At 43.7% G+C, this 18914-nt stretch overlaps 1 protein-coding gene across 2 annotated transcripts in view; it reads right to left on the minus strand.

Moving 5' to 3' along the window:
* Window positions 1–9945: 9945 nt before the first annotated feature.
* Window positions 9946–18914, minus strand: part of SLC38A6 (solute carrier family 38 member 6) — a 40586-nt gene continuing 31617 nt past the window's right edge. For both annotated transcript variants that reach the window (XM_027716696.2, XM_039378989.1), the window contains exons 12-16: window positions 18552–18652; window positions 15269–15393; window positions 14273–14417; window positions 14057–14151; window positions 9946–12954 (exon numbers count right to left, since the gene is read on the minus strand). In XM_027716696.2, coding sequence (XP_027572497.2) covers window positions 12874–12954; window positions 14057–14151; window positions 14273–14417; window positions 15269–15393; window positions 18552–18652 — 547 coding nt within the window. In that variant the 3' untranslated portion in view covers window positions 9946–12873. The remainder of the gene's footprint in view (window positions 12955–14056; window positions 14152–14272; window positions 14418–15268; window positions 15394–18551; window positions 18653–18914) is intronic.

Raw genomic sequence — 18914 nt, forward strand, 5'->3', positions numbered from 1 at the left:
GGCCAAGCTGAGATGATACAGCAGAGCAACTTTTTACATGGGCAGATAGTGACAGGACAAGGGGGAATGGTTTTAAAATAAAAGAGGTGAGATTTAGAATATTGGGAAGGAACTCTTCCCTGTGGGACACTGGCACAGGTTGCCCAGAGAAGCTGTGGATGCCCCATCTCTGTGAGAGTTCCAGGCCAGGTTGGATGGGGCTCTGAGCAAACTAGTCTAGTGGAAGGTGTCCCTGCCCGTGGCAGGGAGTTGGAACAAGGTGATCTTTAATGCCCCTTCCAACCCAAACAATTCCAATATATGAGCTGTGCTCTGCATGAGCCACATCAGGATAGAATGGTCAGAGAACAACCTTAGTTACAGCTACTAAAGGCTGAAATGTGCCTCAAAGTCATCCTTGAAATCCCATTTCCCAGCAAGACTCACTAGTGCTGTGAGCAGACACAGTTGGTGCTTTTGGCCTCACAATATTGGCTGATAGAAAAAAATCCATTAAAAGTGAAATGCAACCCCGGGTGTTTCTTGCAGATATATTGGCTTAGAAAGGCGAACTGCAGCAGTGGTTTTACCTGAGGCAACATGATGAAAGCTTATTACTTAGCTATATTTTAACTAATGAAGTGGCAACTTTCATGAAATTTACTGGGAATCCCTCAAAATAATTTATGACAGAGACACCAGTGCAGACATCTAAGGAATTCTGAGCAAAGCATATCAAGGACACCCCAGTCTTACTGTCCCAGCAACAGTACCAGCTACTCTTGGCATTGCAGGAGCAGCAAAATCTGACTGATAATGTACTGCTTCAAGATAAACTTCCAATCATCTCCCATGGATTTCAGTTCCCTGGGATATTTGAGAAATTTTTGCTTCTGGGTGTGAAAAGTTTTGATGCAAGAAGCCAAACCTTTCAGAAAGCTCTGGGTAACATTTCCCTGAATTCTTGGGTGCAAGCAAAATGGCAGACCCCACCACCAAACTGATATCACCAAGGTCTCTTATTGATGAGCTTGGATCAACAGGAAAACTGCACAGTGAAATAATTCAGGAAACACTGCAGGAAAGTGACTAAGTAATGAGGCTTAAAAAAAAAAGAAAGAAAAAAAAGAGAGAGAGAGAAAAAAATAACATTTTACCCACATTTTTAACAATACCAGAGTTTATGGAAAGGCTAGGCTACCAGCAGCTTGGAGAAGAGCAAGGTACGTCCACAGTGTGGCAACCCACCTCTCTGGGGATAGAGACTGACCGTGGCCAAACTCCAGAGAACTGTGTGCCCACTTCACCAGGTGCTACGTCTCCATTGCAGGGGAACACTGAAGTGTCCCTTTGGTGCATATAAATATCAATAAATTTCGCTGCAGGAAGCAGCAAAGGCAACAGGACTCATCGCTTGGTGTGGATTTGGACAGCTCAGATGTATCTGCCCAGGCCTTCCGGACCCGGCCGGTCTCGGTGCTGGGCCTGGCAGCCTGAGGAGGAGGAAGGGAGGAATTTGAGCTGAAATCAAAGCCAGGCTTCCCTGAGGAACAAAGCCACAGCTCCTGGATGTGTGTGCACAGGGGGAATCTTGGGGCAGACAGGTGCCTGGCCCACGTCCGTGCACAGGGACTGACAGGGATTTTGTCAGCGAAATGTCTCCTGTACCAATACCCTTGGGAGGAAACAAGAGTTGCCAGCAGAGCTGGCAAAAAAACAAAGCAAATGAGGCATGTATCACTGGAGAGTCAAATAACCCCTGTGCAGCAAACAAAGTCAAGCTCGAGGAACGAAACCTCCCGGCTGGCAGGCGGTGGCTGCTGAGGGCACACGTGCTGAGGGACCAGCCTCTGGAAAGTCATCTGCTGTTCATCTACCCTAAACCCAAAACCAACCCTCCCAAATCCCCTGGCATCACCATGGGGAAGCAGCCTTGGTATCTTTCCTTTATTGGAGGAGACACAAACACACACGCACAGAGCTCCCTACAAGCAGCAGGACGGTGTGTTTAGCCCTGCCCAGGAGCTCACTCCCTTCCTTATGGAAGGACCTGCTGTAATTCCCTGCTCTGCACAGTCGGCTGAGGCCACCTGCTTCTCTTTTTCTCACTGGCTCATTGTTCAAAAGCTCATTTGTAAAAGGAGCTGAAAGACCTCACCAAATCCAAGTATCCAAGACCTTGATCCAGCCCCAAGCTCTGCTCCTGAGCTGGCGTTGAGCACCATGAGGTTTTTCACAACAATGTATTGAGCATGCCTTGGCTGTGCTCTTGCGTGTCCCAGATATGTTTTACAATCACAAGAAGTAAAAGGATTTTTTCTTTTAAAAGATTAAATTCTGGCTGCTAGCATGGCCTCAGAGCCCTACAGCCTTTATATGATGATCAGGCATTGCTAATTCTTTAGTTCTTACTGCGGTGGCCAAAACTGGCAACATGGCACAGTTCTGCTGCTTACTCTGGGACTCCAGAGTCAGATTTTGGCACAGACCAATAAAAAAATAACAACTAAAACTATATCAGTGTCCAGCAGATACTTGAATTCTGAAGGAGATAGTCTGTTCTGTTCAAGGAAAGGTGACAAATACCCTAAATGTTTTCAGAAAGAAAAAAACAGTTATTGAGACAAGGCAGGCACAGGAACTAACATCAAATCCAGACCCTGTTGGGATGAGCTGCCCCTCAACCCCAGGTGTTCTCTCTTGCTCTCCTCTAAACCCACTGACAGAGGGGCTGGGGGGCTCTTCCTGGTAAGAGACCACACTGTAGAACCCTTGCCCTCACTGTCAGGACATTTGTGTTCCCAAACCCTACATCATTCTGTCCTTGGGGAGCTGCCCTGAACACTTGTGCCCTTCACGTCCCTGGGATGGCGATCACCAGCACTGAGACAAGCTATAAATATTCCTCCCAAGCTTCCCCTATCACTCAGTCCTGTGGCACCCCGGCAGTGGCCACAGCCCTTGTGGAGCAGCCCACAGTGCCAGGCTGTGTGGGAGCACCACCTGCTTCCCTCTCCCAGCGGGATGCCCACGGATGCTCGAAGTCCAAGAGGTGACAGGGCATCCCGCAGGCTCTCCCAGAGGCACCGGCAGATTAGCAGCTCTATTTTTCAAGCTAATCCTCTCCCACCCCCTCCAACTTCATTCAACCTACAAGAATTTGAGAGAACTTGGCAGGCCAGGCAGGATCTATATATAAAACCCGGTGGCCATTTCGTCAAACAAACCCCGATGAGCAAATGGCCTCTGTACCTGGAATGCGGGTTCATGGAAGTGACAGGTCAGCAAAGCAGCTGCCTCTTTCCTCCCAGCACAATGGGGATACCAGAGATGCCATCAGCACGAGTTTTTTCCTACCCTGCTGTGTGCTAAAAAAAAATTATTCTAGGAACATTATGGAGCAGGGGAGTAAAAATAGACATGCAGGTTCAGCAAATGGTTCTCTCCGCTCCATGTGATTCCACCTTTTTTTGCTGAGAATAGAAAGAAAAACAGTTGTGCCACCCTGTTAAACTCTGCTTGCTCAGCAGCTCCTGACAATGACACTTGCTGCTTTCCAAGCATGTTTTAAAAATCCTTCTGGCAAACTGGTTGCTTGTGTGGTGTCAATTAAACCAAAAAAGATGAGCCTTTAACCAGACCAGTCTGGGTGGGACAGGTCAAAAAACTTGTTGCAATGGCCTCAGGTGAAGCTCCGTTTTGCTTATCACTACTGGCAGCAGCAAAGCTTAACCACATGGTAAAGAAAGTTGGAGGTAAGGTTTGCTTTGTTCCAGGATCTCCTGCCTGGAAAGCCATCTCTGAGCCCCACACATATCCCTGTACCAAGGCTGTGTGGGAGGCAGCTCCCACTGAAGCTTTTTGTCTTGGTGAAGCTCAGAAGAGACCAAACCAGCTGGAGCTGCTGGGATGCATCACAAAGCTCTGTGGCTGCTCTGCCCATGCAACCTGCCCATCAGAGAGGGCTGAGAAGTGACAGTGGTTAAATAATCCCAGCATTAATGCTGGTGGGGTCATTTCAGTGGTGCAGCCTGGGAGGTCCCAGGCTGGCACTGGGAACATCCCCCATCCACTGAGCCACCCTCTGTGGCTTTTTTGGACCCTGTTTATGTCCAGCTCAGAAGGGGCTGGGTGACAGGCTTTGACCTTAGGCTCTCCTCTGGTTTTCTTGAAGGAGGAGGATGAGGATCCAAGATGGGTCACCACAATGGGACCATCGTGGGGGTGAGGGCAAGCCAGGCAACCATCACAGGGAGGCACAGGCAGTGAGACACAGAGGGTGACAGAGCAGAGGGGCTGTGTCCCCCTCCCAACCCCACAGACCCCCCTGCACAGCAGGGATGGTGCCACATGCTTTTAAATGGACAGTCAGGTAGGCAAAACACCACAATTTCAAGAGACAACCCAACAAATCCTTCCTCACCTTGCTTCTTCCTCCCCTCCACTTTCCTCCTTCCCTGGGGGACAGAAGGGCTGGGGAATTTCTGTGCCGTGGTTCCTCTGCCGCTGGAGCAACCTACAACAGTTCTGTGGCTGCTCCAGAACCAGCCTGGTTGTGTCAGAGCCCAGCCTGGGCAGAAGGAGGCCCTCTTTAGGGGCTGGATCCTGAAGATTCCAGCATCATTGAAAAGCTCTGGCATTTGGGCTCCTAAACACTTTCTGGGCCGCAGGACGCCACTGGAAAAGGAGACTGACCCTCAGGTGCCCTTGTCACCTGCTTGTGCCCCTTATCATCACTCAAAGCCCCTGGGCTGGCACAGGACAACAAAGAGCTTTTAAATTCACCGAATCACAGTGTTTTCCCAGGCAATGTCCATTGGACTCTCTTTTTTCAACCTTTTCAGTCAAGCACATTCCCTCTGTGGCACAGAAAGGGACTTCAATCCTCAGCTTCCCGAGAGGTCACTTAACAGCGAGCTGGAGGGACTGGAGGGACAACAAGGAATTTTAAGAGAAGGCAAATTAAGCACTTTATAAGTCACTTCCAAATAGATTTATGCGGCCAAGGCTGCTCCGCTACCCTTTCACAGTGGAAAGGTCCCTTAAGAAAACACCTTCAAAGGACTGCTCCAACTCTCCTTGAAGCCAGGAGAGGCAAATCATGCGAGTTAAAGCTGGGGCTAAAACGTGCTCAAAAACCTCAAACCCCTCAAAATCACCATTGCTTCCACAGTCTCCTGAATCCCAGATGCTGGAGCCTAATGGATAATGCTGAGCTATCAAAGCATGAACGTACGTGGAGTTTCTTTATTCCCAGCATTACATTCTTTAAAGGAGTCCATTTCTCAGCATTAATGTTCATTTCAAAGCAAGGAATTTCACTCGGCCTCTCCCGGGACCCCTAAAGCCCCGGTGTTTGTATTCCACCCCTGCAGCAGGAGCAAGGGGTGGCAGGGAAGTGCTAAAGCCAAATGTTTCCCCCTTTGCAGGATGCTGGAGAATGTGCGGCGACACCTCTGCTCAAAGGGAACGGCCTTGTTTAGACAAGCCGTGGCAAAAACAGAGTGCTGGCCCTGGTGGAACAGCTTCAGGGGCTGGAAGAGTGTTGAATATTGACTTTCAGAACTTGAGGGGGGGTAAATCTGTCCATGGTTTCCATGTAGTTCCAGCCTGAGGCTTTGCGTCCCCCTGGAAAAATGTCATTCCTTGGCTTCTGACCCACCAAACTGAACTGTCGGATTAAGGAACGGAAAGGCAGATATCTTTGGCTAACACTTGGCAGCCAGGCCAAGACAATGTCTCTCCACCATCATTTGAGTAATCTCCCCTTGGAAAAGGACCAGACGAATGTTCCCGTTGCTCAGATGATTCCAGAAGAAATGGCTTGTAAACAGCAACAGAAACTGTGCCAGCAAATACCAAAAGGAAAACTGTACCATTTCAACTACAATTTTGGATCTGGCTCCAGTTGCAACACTCTGAGGAGCATTAAAAATTACCACGTCCATGCAGCTCCTGTCTCCCCACAGCTGCCAAGGAGCATCACAGACCTCACAGGGCGCACCTTGTTGTGGGATGCTGTCCCTCAAGACATGGGCCTTCCTCCCTAATCCCATCTGGGATCACTTGTTCATGAGGTCTGGTTGCCCTGGTTGTGTAACAGCTGAGGCTGCTCTTGCTCATTCCCAGCTGGAGCCCTTTTTGATCCTTGGGAAGGGATGTATCATGGTAACAGCTGGCAACCCCAAAGTGCCAGAGGAATGGCTGTGTTTGCACTTCACTGGTCTCTGTGCCCACCAAATCCGAAGCAGCCCACTTTCCTGTGACAGGGTTAATTAATAAGTATCAACTGATGCAAGAAAAGGGCTTTCAGCTCTTCACTCCACCTCTCCTTTCCACTAATGCCTGGCAAGCCATTGCCTGTGAGCAGGACCTCACTGTGCTGCACTGCTCCTGAGAAGAGCACACATTCCAGAGGGGCAAAAGGATCAGCATTCTGCAGATGCAGCAATTTTAGGGCATCAACACCACGTATTGTCATCGAGATCAATGTGCATGGTGACCCTGTACTCAAACATGTCAACAACATCAAGAGGGCACAGACTTTCCATCTGCACCCCTCACCCACATGTGATTTCACCTATAGCTCCCTGCACCTCTGAACTTCAAGCACTAAAGGACTTGGTCAGCACCTGGTCAGTGAGCAACAGTACAAATGCCCCTGCACCCCTACCCAAAGCTCAAGGGTGAGGAGCCTCCTAGACCACCAATCAAAACAGACCAAGAGGAGAAGGTCAGTGTTATTCCAGAACATACATGTATGCCAAACATACACCAGTCAGCAGGGAGCCTCCTTGGGACAGCTTCTGCCCAGGCTGTCTCTGTGCCCACATCTGGTACCCACCCACCAACATGCAGCTGGTTCTGCCTCACTGCTCAGGCTCTTCCAAAGCTTCACCCTAAAGGATCACATACTGATTTTTATATTTGGAGAAAGACAAGTGGATTGTGTAAGTGTGGATAAAACCCATCTGTTCACTCATCTATCCCTTTAACAAGGATGGAAGTTGTTCATCGAAATCCCAAAGCAGAACACGTGCCAGGAGCCATCCCGGTACCAGACCTGTAGGATGCTATAAAACACACAGGCTCCTTAAACCCTTCCTACAGGAGATTCACAGCCATGAGCTGCACAAACCCAGCTGGGGAAATGCTGTGCTAAAGCCCCACTTCTGCCCAACGTGGTGGAACAGCAGAGTGTGACCAGAGGTGAGAATAAAGCCTGAAATTTTCATGGCCCTCGACTCCAGCCTGACAGGTTCTGCCCCATCATAACCACATCCCAAATCTTCTCTCCATCCCTGAGTGTAAATCCCACTATCAAGTGGAGCTACCTGGGAGGCCGGGGAGAACAGGCTCCCAGGAACACCGTCTCACTTCTGTCTGTGGAGTGGCGAGACGGGCTCCCGAAAGGCAACAGACTGGAACAACTGCCCTGAGCTTCCAGGGCTCATTAACTCTCCTTGGCCAGATCCCTGATTTGCTACATGATGCATGGAGCAAGAATTTCCACCCTCAAGTCTCCAGAAAAGTAGTTCAGCATCCCGGGGCTGATCAGCCACCGCACCGGCCTCCCCGTCCATCGCAGATACCCAGTGCCTTCGATTACATCATGCCTGAAACCTGGAATGTAGCTCAGATGGTGAAGGCATTAATGGCAGCAATGTAAGGACTCAACAATGCAAACCTTCCCAAGATGAACTGTCCTGACCTTCTCTGGGCTGACAATAAAAGTGTGACATCATGTGTAAACGAGCTTTAAATTCAAACCAGGTGCCGAGGGCTGCCTGGCGTCGGCGTCACTGCCGTGTGAGCAGTGCTGCTGCAGGCAGGAGAAAGGCTGAGCACAGACAGGACACACTTGACAACAACCCAGGTCTGGGCAGCTGGTGCAGCACAAGACAGAACTAGTTGGTGCTCTTTGGTGCCGGTTCCAGCTGGGGCAAACACCATGAAGTAAAACACAGAGCTGCTGATATTCATTTCCATGTGTGTGAGCGGTCCTACAGCTCTGGAATCGAGCCAGCAGCACAATAATGAGGAGTTTTTTCCATGTTTCCTTATATTCAGGACTCCCTCAGACCTTGCAAAGTGCTTGGAGCTGTACTCATGGGACACAGCTATTGGAGAGCTCTGTGGTTTACAGCCAAAAAGTGCATCCATCCTTCAGAGCCCTTCTTGGCCAGCCATCATTCCTCTTGCTGCTATTCCCTAATGGAATGGTCTGTCCTCCCTGCCTGATTCTCACCTTGCTGAACAAAAATGCCCTTCCTCAAGGGCTCTCCATGAGCCGTTTTTCACCCTACTCTGCATTGCCAGACCAGCTGGTCACCCTCCTTCCACATCCCAGAGGCGGTGCCGGCACAGCACAGCCACAGCCTCCGGATCCCTTTTGCTGCCTCGTGTTTATAGCGGGGAGCAGATCAGAAGAGGCAGGTTTGCTGTCCATGAACCAACACCTGGGAGGACAAAACCTGCAGTTCTTGCTGGACAAGCTATTTTTTTGCATCCATTTCAACCAGGAACAATTTTTAAGAAGGATGCCCTTCCCTGGTGAAAGCGATGCTACATCCTGAGCTGGGGTGGCAGCAGCACCACTGCGGAGACAACGCTTGGTTGTGTCACCAAACGGGCACGTTACACACAAAGCACAGATGCCAATCATTAGTTACACAAGTACTGTTCTTTATTTTCTGTTTGGCTTTTCTGGGGACACGCCTCGGCTGTCCTGCAGCGAACCTGAGGCAAGGAGATCTCAAAAAGGAAAACCTATTGTACCACACAGAGGTTTGACATGAGCTGGGCAATTTTTACACACAGATCACTACATGAATTTCTTTTGAGAATTCCATTTCCACATGAAGCGTGGCTGGATGATCACAACTGAAATGCAAATACCAAAACCACCACCACGAACTGCAGAAATTAGGCAGAGCTTTTATAATACTGAAAATTCTCTCCCACTGGCAGTAGCAGTAAACATATCCAAAGGTTTCTCTGAAGGCAGAGAAAATACAGTGATTGCTTTCAACATGAAAGTCAATTGTAAACCAACAATCTCAGGTAAAGTGTTAAAATAAATCTAACTGGGAAAGGAGTTCTACAACAATCAACGTTACTCGAGCTCCTGGACTGATGTGAACCTCAGTCTTTAATCAGAAGAGCACATTAGGAAGCCCACTACAGAAATATAAATTTCCATCTCCTTAAGTAGGGACATTTGGAAACAAGTCGACTAATCTCGAAGTATTTTAAGTGATCCACTGATAAATATGTCTATCTCTATTTTTTATAGTAATATCAGTGTAACCTGATGCTAATGAAAGTGCTTCATATTCTTCACAAATAATCCTCAAAATTAATTTCAGGAATTCATTTTAAATGAGCTGGGCCATATTGGCAAAATATCCAGAGGTCACTAACCCTGGTCTAAAGAGAAGAGGACAGGACAGTTTGACTGTGTCTCAATTTTCACTATACAATTTCAAACAAACTCCTGCCACAAAAATCAATATATGAAGATCCAAACTGCTTAGAAATATGGGAATAAAAGATGAGCATTTGCCACAATGCAAAGCCCAGTTTCGAGGGCTGTTGTTTGTCAGTCTCCTTCCTGCCATGTTGGTTACAAAAGACACTCTCCACACCCAGCTTGCCACAGCCCAGTTGAAATCTGAGCAGCCTTCAAATGGAGAAGGGATGGAAACAGGAGAAAGAGAGAAAATAAATCAAAGGCAACCAATGAATTTTCATCTCTTACATTGTTCTTCCCGCTCAGCTGGGGAAAGGGAATCTTGCCAAGGGAGTTCACAAATGCTGCGGGTCCCTTCATCCATTCCTGTCCAGTCTTCAGAAAAGGTTAGAAAATGCCAATGACATGTAATAAAGCAGAATCACTGAAATTTATAAATCTGGAAATTTGGAAGGAAAAAAAATCCAGACACAAGAATAAAGAAGAAACAGCATTTGAGTGAGCAGAGAGTTCCAGATTGGAGGCCTGTTTTCCGCAAAAAATTCATGCAAATACTCAGTTGTAGCAAAACACACACACAGGGCACAGAATGGCCATGGGAGATGTGGAGGATGAAAATAGTGTTCTTACTCTGCTTTTTCATTGTGACAACGCTCACACCTCCTCCTAAATTTGACAACAGAAATTCCTTCTCTTTCTGCCCCTCTCCCTCCCTCCATATTTTAAGTATTATAGAAACTTAGAAGTAGCAGCATTTCTAACTCTTTTTTCAGATGAAGGGTAACAGACATCCTGTAACCCCCTGTGCTATCCCTTCTGCACCACAGCCAAAATGTAATAATAGAGCTCAGCAGAGCTGTGAATTGCTTCCATTCATCCTCACCAAGTATTAACTTCATACACTGGCATTCATCATTCCAAAGTCTACCTACCAGGACAGTCAGTGGATAGCCAGGCTAGTTAGGATAATACCCAGGGATTAAAAACAATACTGTAGTGATTTCTGCAGCGTGACAGGAATCCACTGTAAAATTAACACTGCATTTCAGGTATTTTCTCAGTCACATTTTTAAGATGATGCACACAAACCCAGCTGCCTGGGGGCAAGAGAGCATGGCAAGACTCAGCTTTTTCAGGGGGCCGAGGAAAGAGCAAAAGGTTAGTAAAGCTTTGCCAACTTCCTGTCCCCTCACAGATCATCTAAGTATTCAGAGTTAAGCCTTGCTGGTTAGTTTAAAATAAAGTGACTGTAGTGATGTCCTACAGGTACACTCCACAGTGTCTACAAGAGCAGATAATAAATGAGAAAGAATTTCCATAAAAATTCTAATAAATACACTACCTAAATTCTAGTGTCTGACAAAAATCCCTGAGTTCATTCTCATCAATGTAAGGTCTTCTGTTTTCCTATGAAGTTTTGGTTCAGTCACACAGAAAATCACTTGCTGATGTACAGTTGTCATTGCTTGCTGAAGGCACACTTTTGTAAGGTACATATTTAGCTTTTTACAGTACTGCCAGAGATTCCCTGAGTGTCTGAATCCCTGTAGTGCAATGAAGCCCACGAGACACAGCTATCAGAGGGCAGCTACACCTGGTTATCAAGAGTTAAACAAGTTGGGAGAACTACAACAATAAAATGAAATTAATTTTTTTTTGGCAGATAACATGTCACACCTCTCAGTCATGTTGGTTTTCTGCTGGTTAAACAAGCTGACAGGAGCCACTGCCAGTGCCACAGAACGAGTTGGAAACTCCTGGCCAAGAATGGACATGCTGTTCCTGGTACTGCCAAACGAGATGGCTCACCTGGAATCATAAAACCTCTGCTAGAAACTTTATTATAAAAATAACTGCAGTATTTTCCAGGGATTCTTTTCTTTGGTAACCTACCAAAACTTCTGAGTTAGTTCCCAGGCCTCACCACACATGTCTGTTTCTATATTAAACCCCTAAGTAGAAGGATATTTCCAAGCAAAAAGGATTCCTGAGGCAGTACCAAGCCACACCACCCGGGTGCTTTCAGGCCATCCATCAAAAATGAAAAGTATCTTATGGATCCCAAGAAAGCCAAGTGATCTGTTGGCATGAGAAATCCTGGTTTTCAGGCTCAGGAATAGAGAAGGTGATTCCAACTCTACTCTTTGTTGTTCCTCCCTATTAGACAGGTGAGGATCAAGCACATTTAATCAGGCTTTGCTTCCTTAGGGCAGGAAGGCTCTGAAGAAATGAGGCCACTTGAAAGCCATGAGATGCCACCTGACAGAAACAAATGTTAAAAACCTTACCAGGATACCAGCCACTGCTCCCATTCTACCAACAGGAGGACCTTTTTTGGGGGCAATCAATACTGTATTCAGCAAAGCCCAGCTGGTGTTGAAAATTGCATTCACATTGCATTTAGGGGGGAAAAAAAGGAATTATAAAGGACTACATGGAAGTTTATAGAGATCTGAGGTAAAGTAGCACAAATGTAAAATTTCCCTTTGTCTTCAACAGAGACAGATTTTCACCTTTCAAGCCCAAACTTTCTCTGACACACAACAGAACATAAAACATGGAAACACTCTAGTTCAAACCTGTAACACTTGTAGAAATGGGAATAAGAGAGAAAAAGAAGAAAGTCTTTTACTGGGAGAAATACTGAGGTACACTGAATAGTATTCAAAAGCAGATACTAACTGAAAAATGTCTATTACTAGCTGCAAAATAAAAGTACTTCCTAATGCTACTAAAAGCTATTATGCTCGATGGGCAAAGCCTGCTAATTTAACAATTGCAACAGAATGATTTAAGTGTGCTGACACACAAAAACTGTATTTCAAAAAGCAATTAACAAATATTATCATGACGTGCCCATTAAACTGGGCTAAGGCACCTGGTTTCTGGATCCATCTTAGGATAAATTAGGGTAAACACTCGGAATCAGAAAATTCTTACTATGAACTGGCTGAAATATTGGAAATTATTCAAGCAATGGAAGTCTTGCCCAGTTTAGGATAATGTGCACTATCCTAACTGGAAGTATCATGATATGCACATAATGACTGATATAACATCTGTTCACCTCGTTGTCTTTAAAGGGGGAGTTATTTCAAAGTTCTACTTTTGTTCACTATCTGCCCCATAACCATTTTTGCACCGCAGAAATTCTCAAGAGACCTTTTTACCTGTCACTGTTACATCATTAAAAACCGGTCTTTCAGAACGGCAAAAACTAATTAATTGTCCAGCAACTGAAGAGAGTGATTGCAGATTAAAGCAGGACCATCATGAATGTAGTTGAAAAGAGCATTATTTCTTCCACAGGCAGCTTTGGTCAGTGTTTCTTTAGGATGTCCAGCCTTCACTGCAGTAGTGTTGCCACGTCTCTGGTTCTTGCTGTCCTCCTGGAGCTCAGTTCAGACAGTGTCAACAGGCTGCTACTGATCAATCCAATTGTAAATTATCAGAACTAAACTCAGAAGGCCAACACAAATGCCAAAAATAACCAAGGCACACGCCTGTGAAGGAAGGGAAGCAAAAATTAATGTTTTGCTGGAGGAAGCATTTTTTATGTTCAAGGTTTATGATCAATGATGATGAAAACCTGTAAGAACAGGTATAAATGGCATCTTTTAAAATAATCTTTATTATTTCAAATTACTCAGTCTTCAAACACAAGGTATCTGCTTAGGGGGACACTAAACTAAGCCTGGAGCAGTTTGGTTTGCCTGCTCACTCTATCCATCTGCACAAAACAAAAATTATTTTGCCCTTTGCAACTCTGAAGGAGTTAAGAAACTGCATTTGTATTTTACTCAAAATGCAATTAAAATTACAATGGATTCTCTACATTTTTTGAATAGCCAGATGATAATAAAATTACCATTCAAGAGATAAGGCCCCAAACCTGCTGGAACTACTCCTGACTTTAAATGGTCAGAGGGCACCATTATTAGAATTTCTTTCGGATTCCCTGTTTTGTCAATACAAGAGCAGCCCTGTGATTTGTAAGAATGGCAGAAAGACTATAAATAAAACAGTTTGTCAGCATTTTGGTAACTGGCATGAAGTTGCTCTGCTGAGCAGTGGTTAAAATGAAGACAAGCAGTTACAGTGCAAAAAGCAGGCCTACTGCACAAATCCCAAACAGAACTTAACCTACTATTACCAAAAGAGAAACCACAAAGAGGAGAAAAAAAAAAAAGGAAGACAAAAAAAAAAAAAAAAAAAAAAGATGCTTGCATAGAAAAGAAGCATAAAAACTGTTTCACATAAATGCAGTTTGGCTTTGTCCCAGCTGCCCAGACAACATCAGAGTAACGTGTAAAAACTGAGGAGAAATTGGATTAGAAGTCAACATCTGAAAACTATAGGGAAAGGCACTTGCTCAGATCAATGGTCCAGCACATGGACACACTGCTTGTCAGAAATCCCTGGTGAAGAAGGAGTTTCAGAAAAACCAGAGCTACTACAAAGGATAAAACAAAATGCTCACAGATTTTGCGAGCTGCAACAAGAACTTTGTCCCTTGGATCGTGTGCTCTAGAGTGTATTATGATGCATTTAAAATGAGCCTATTTAAATGTTATTAGTGCACACGAGGGGAAAAAAAAAGCATACCCCAAGTTTCTGTGGTGATACGAAGTCCTCTCTGCTAAGTTTAAGATAAAATAGTCCAGGATATACAAAAAGCAAACACGTTGATGTGGTTGAACCTTTAAAAAACAGAAAGTAAGAATTTCCTTAGAGAAGACTGAAGTGCATTACGGAATCATATACTGAATTTTTTTCAAGTTGAAATAAAAACCAAGGAAACCAACCACCACGAGAACTTACCAACTACTCCAAATACATTCTTAATGTCTGGCACATACATTGCAAACAAAACAACAATTGTATTCAGTGTTAAAGTCACAAGGATATGGCAAATCCACGACACAGGAAGATGAGAGAAAAATACCATCAACAGAGCTTTCCTTGCCTACACAATACAAAGAGAAACATTGTGTGTGTAAACACAAACATACACATACATTTTAATCTTACTTCACTTTCATTACATTAGGAATTATACCATCCCAGATGTGAAAGAATATTTTAGGAGTCAAAATGTCAAAAATTTAGTAATAGTTTAATGCTTTTATCTTTCTGCAGCATAGAGTTTAATTTATTACTTTTTTAAAGCAAGATCTATCACATGGATATTAGTCCTAAGGAATTACTCCTTTTTTGGAGGGACAAAAGAAGGCCTGGGTGATAGTGCTTTGTCTCTCTGAACATCCTTGGTAGCAAATGTCAGTATGTTGCCAACTGATACATAATCTATACAATATTTCTACACACGTAGTTTCTTTTAGTCATAACTGAATGAATTGTCAGTTCTACCACGGTATTGATAAACTAAAGTAGGGTTTTTTTGTGAAATAGGTCAATGTGTGTTTTTAATTTACAATTAAATTGAGTTTCAAGTATAAGTGTGTTTGTGGGGGGGTGTGCGTGGGTAGAAAGGAAAAACTAAGTCAGCAAAACTCAATTTAAGGGGGAAAAAAAAAATCAAACTAAATAAACTTTAGAAGTTCTGAATTCTCTAAATTAAAAACAATGCTGTGGGCTAGTTTTAATCTGAAATCTGTCTCAAGAGCACAAATTAGCTTAGTGGTTAGTTGTTATTTTGGAGCTTTCATGGAACATATGCAAATATGTGGTCTTTGATCAATCACTTGACAAGTGAATAAGATACACAAGACTAGATGTGACTCAAATATTGCACTCTGCAAAGCATTAGCATTCCCAGTGCTCACTGCCAGCTTCAGAACACTCGGGAGTACTTACTGGGAAATGGATTAGAGGGACTGTCAAGAGCACAGCCAACAGGATGGCTACTTTAACAGTCATGATGACCATATCATGGGGCAGGTACCTGGAGTAACCTCGTAGCAATTCAGAGTCCACTTTGTCTGGAAACAAGAAAAATTAATTGCTTTATTAATCATTTTAGGACTAAGATAATTTACATGGCATATTAAGATGGATCCATCTGCTTGCGACTAACACAGTGAGAAGGGGGATTCAGATACACTCTGCCATCAGTGATACAGTAAAAGTACATAATCTTCAGAAAAATGAAAAAACTTCAGGAGGCAAGCCCGGGCAGAGCCTCTGCTGAAGCCAAAGCTGCCTAAAAAGAGCATAAAAATATAAAGGAGACAGCATAAAAAAGAAAGATGATGCAACATGAACCCAAGTGTACAGTCAAACTTGTTGTGTGTCTCTGAAACAGTCAACATCAGAGTCTTCTGGCTGAACCAGAAGCCAGAAACAAATTAAATTTTGCTAAATTGACTGAATTGCATTTCCTTTTTTCCACCAGAAATGCAAGGTAAAATTTCAAGCTGCAATTCTAATTTAAAGGAAGGAAGAAACTCTGCTGGTGTTTGTGCCTTTACTGGCTGTGGGTAGCAATATATTGCTGGATGGCACAGAGAAGGAAAAACAGCCTCAGTGGGCCAAAAAGGGGTGAATCAGTGATGAATTCCTCACCTTTAACCACTGCCCTTTTAAGGTGAAAATTTTCCCTAACTTAACAGCAAAAGTCAGAGAGCCATGAAAGCAGTCTGCTACCCTGACTTTTTTTTTTGGTTTTGGCATTCCTGCTTTCTTTGGACTTCAGAATGGACCAAAATTTCCAAAGTCCAGTCACCCTGTGAAGTTTCAAATTCACAGAAAACAGAAGAAGCCATGTGAACCACAGAAAGAGGAAACATGTCTCATTTCAAAGAGGGAACTCTTCTTTTGTTTTCAATTTAAAATAAAATGTTTTACATTTTCTCAGGCTGGTGTTTTAGGACCAGGGAACAGATTCTCTCTAAAGAAGTAAGTTAGTTAAAAAAGGCAACCAAAAAGTGAAAAGGAGAAGAAGTATGCAAGGGGAAACAAACAAACAAAACAACCCTGTGACAGACATCCACTGTTGATTCCAGCACTTCAGGCTCTTGAGTCTAAGAATTACTAAAAGAAATCAGGCTTCAGAAAACTAAAAATGTTCCCAGTGCAACAGAATAAAAGGCTACAGTCAAGACAGGGTCTTGTCCCAATCATGACAGTGAAGGTAACAAGAATGGATGGTTTCCAGGACTGTTCTTTTTTCCCATTTTTTTCCTCCCCTTATTGAGATTTCACCTGGAGACTGATGGTTATCCTGCACTGCTGCTGAACCCCCCAGAGTTGCACTCAAAATTTTCCAACAAACCACATGGAATCACTCAGGAAACAGTAATAGTGGCTGATACACTATTAGGGGCTTTAGGACTCCCCATATAATTATTCAAAGGTTTCTGAGTATCAAGGGAATATTTTCAGACATACACCTACACTTGTGGGATAAAGGTACAAAATTCCCTCAAAATCTGGAATTATTAGCTGCTGAAAGCCAATATTCTTGGTGCTTTTTCAGACACAATCCCATCCCTACGATCAAGAAATATAAAACACTCTGAAAGGAGAGGAAATCCTAATCAGAACACTTTTGTCTTACCGCTTTACTGTCTCCTATAGGAATTTTTATTCATTCCAATCAATAAAGATTAGCATGTGATCATCTCATAAAAAGGGTCAGCTTTCAGAAGACATCAGAAGAATCCTCATAGATGACTGTGACACATTTATGTGACAGAATTCGTATGAAACTACTCCAGAAGCAGCAGGTTGGAGCAAAGCACACAACTCAAATTTACACCAGGACACACAGAGCAAAATTTCTTGGGAAAAGGCACCCCACTGTGATGTTATGTGAACAGGACACAAACATTGCTATATAAAACAGACACTCACCTACTTGTGCCAAGGTTGGGATGGACCTTTAAAAAAAGGCCACTATGTAGGTAAGGGGTCTGAAATCTCTCTGTGCACTTGGGAAATTTGGCCAAGAGTGTCACACAGACAAAGTCATCTGCGTTCAAACTCAACTAAGAAACTGTAACAGAAGCATTTTTAAGTCCAAATGCAGAGTTATTACACTGGTACTGAAACACACTGTCACCTAAACTCTACAGCAAATGAAAGGTGTGTGTAGAGTTTGGTAGGGCAAGTGTCATACCCCACCCACTCTTCTGATTGGTAATAAAAAGGTACATTTACTTCATCAAGCACTATGTCGACAACATCTCTAAGAAATGGGCACTTCTTGGTGCAGTTCATGTATCAAACAGACACATTTCTGGCTCAGGAACATGTAACATGAATTACTGACAACCAGAAGTATGTGCTGAAAAACCCAGCTCATAGTTTGTCCTTTTAAATTTTTAAAATCCTTCCCCAGTCTTTTGTCATTGCTCTTCACTGCATCCAAGTCACAGAAGTAGATGGGAAATCCTGTGATTCAGGCCTTCTCTGTCATTTTTTTTTTCTGGAGTTCTCTAGTTTGTCTTTACATTACACTTAGAAACTAAGTTACCATGAAGAAGGCACTTTTTGCAATCCTTTCAAATAAGGATTTCCATGGGAAAAACATGCTGCAGACCCCCATGCCTTCTCAGCATTTGGGCTGGCTTGCTGTGGGTCAAATTCCTCTCAGAAAAGGCAATGCCTCGGTGCTACTTAGAGACTACAAATCACAGGGTCAGTAAGTGATAACTCTTGGTAGAAGGTAAAGCCTTGGAACACACCTTTCAAACCTGTTGTACAAGCAGATTATTATTGGATCTCAATATTTCTTACAGACTATGATAAATCTGTTCCCAGCTTTTAACTGGGAATTATGCAATTATACAATCCAAGATATAGTGGCAATCAGTTTAATTGCACAGTCTTAGAGAGCATCAACAGACCAGGAGCTCCACTTTAGGGACCAATATCTTGTCTGTGTATCATTTTAGGACATAAAGCCTAGGAAGTTTAGCTATATTTATATTATTATAAATAATATAGCTATATTATTTAGCTATATTACTTTGAGAAGTCAGTGAGACTGTAATACTTTGCAGTGTTGGGCATATTATTAACTCTTGACAGGAATGAGATTTCTGAGGATTCAAGTGTATCAATGCCTGCAGCATTCCAGGCAGAAGACATTTATCATTAACTTTCATTCTAAAGAATACTTGAAGAACACACTTACCATAAAATGTCAGGTACCCAAACAGAGCAGATATAAAGTAAATCAGGAAACTCAGACCAATTCCTGTGACAGTTACATTCTGCATTCTACTTTTGGATGGACTAAAATGGAAAAAAAAAAAAAAGAAATCAGTGCTGCTCTTGATTTGTATTGAGGACAATTAAACCCAGCACCATCTACAGAGCACCTTGACTTTCACAAGAAGTATTGTCTTAATTTATGGCCACCGAGTATTTGCTGAGTTCTGTGCTGTCACTAATATTTAGGGGGTTTAAAAGTATTTTTAGACTGGTAATTAAAGGGCACTTTTCAAGCAGACAACTAACACTGTACCCATCTTGTAGGGAATTTAGACATCCCAGT

Source organism: Pipra filicauda, unplaced genomic scaffold (assembly GCF_003945595.2).
Source record: "Pipra filicauda isolate LSUMZ 115617 unplaced genomic scaffold, ASM394559v2 scaffold151_size3305965_pilon, whole genome shotgun sequence".
NCBI lineage: Eukaryota > Metazoa > Chordata > Aves > Passeriformes > Pipridae > Pipra > Pipra filicauda.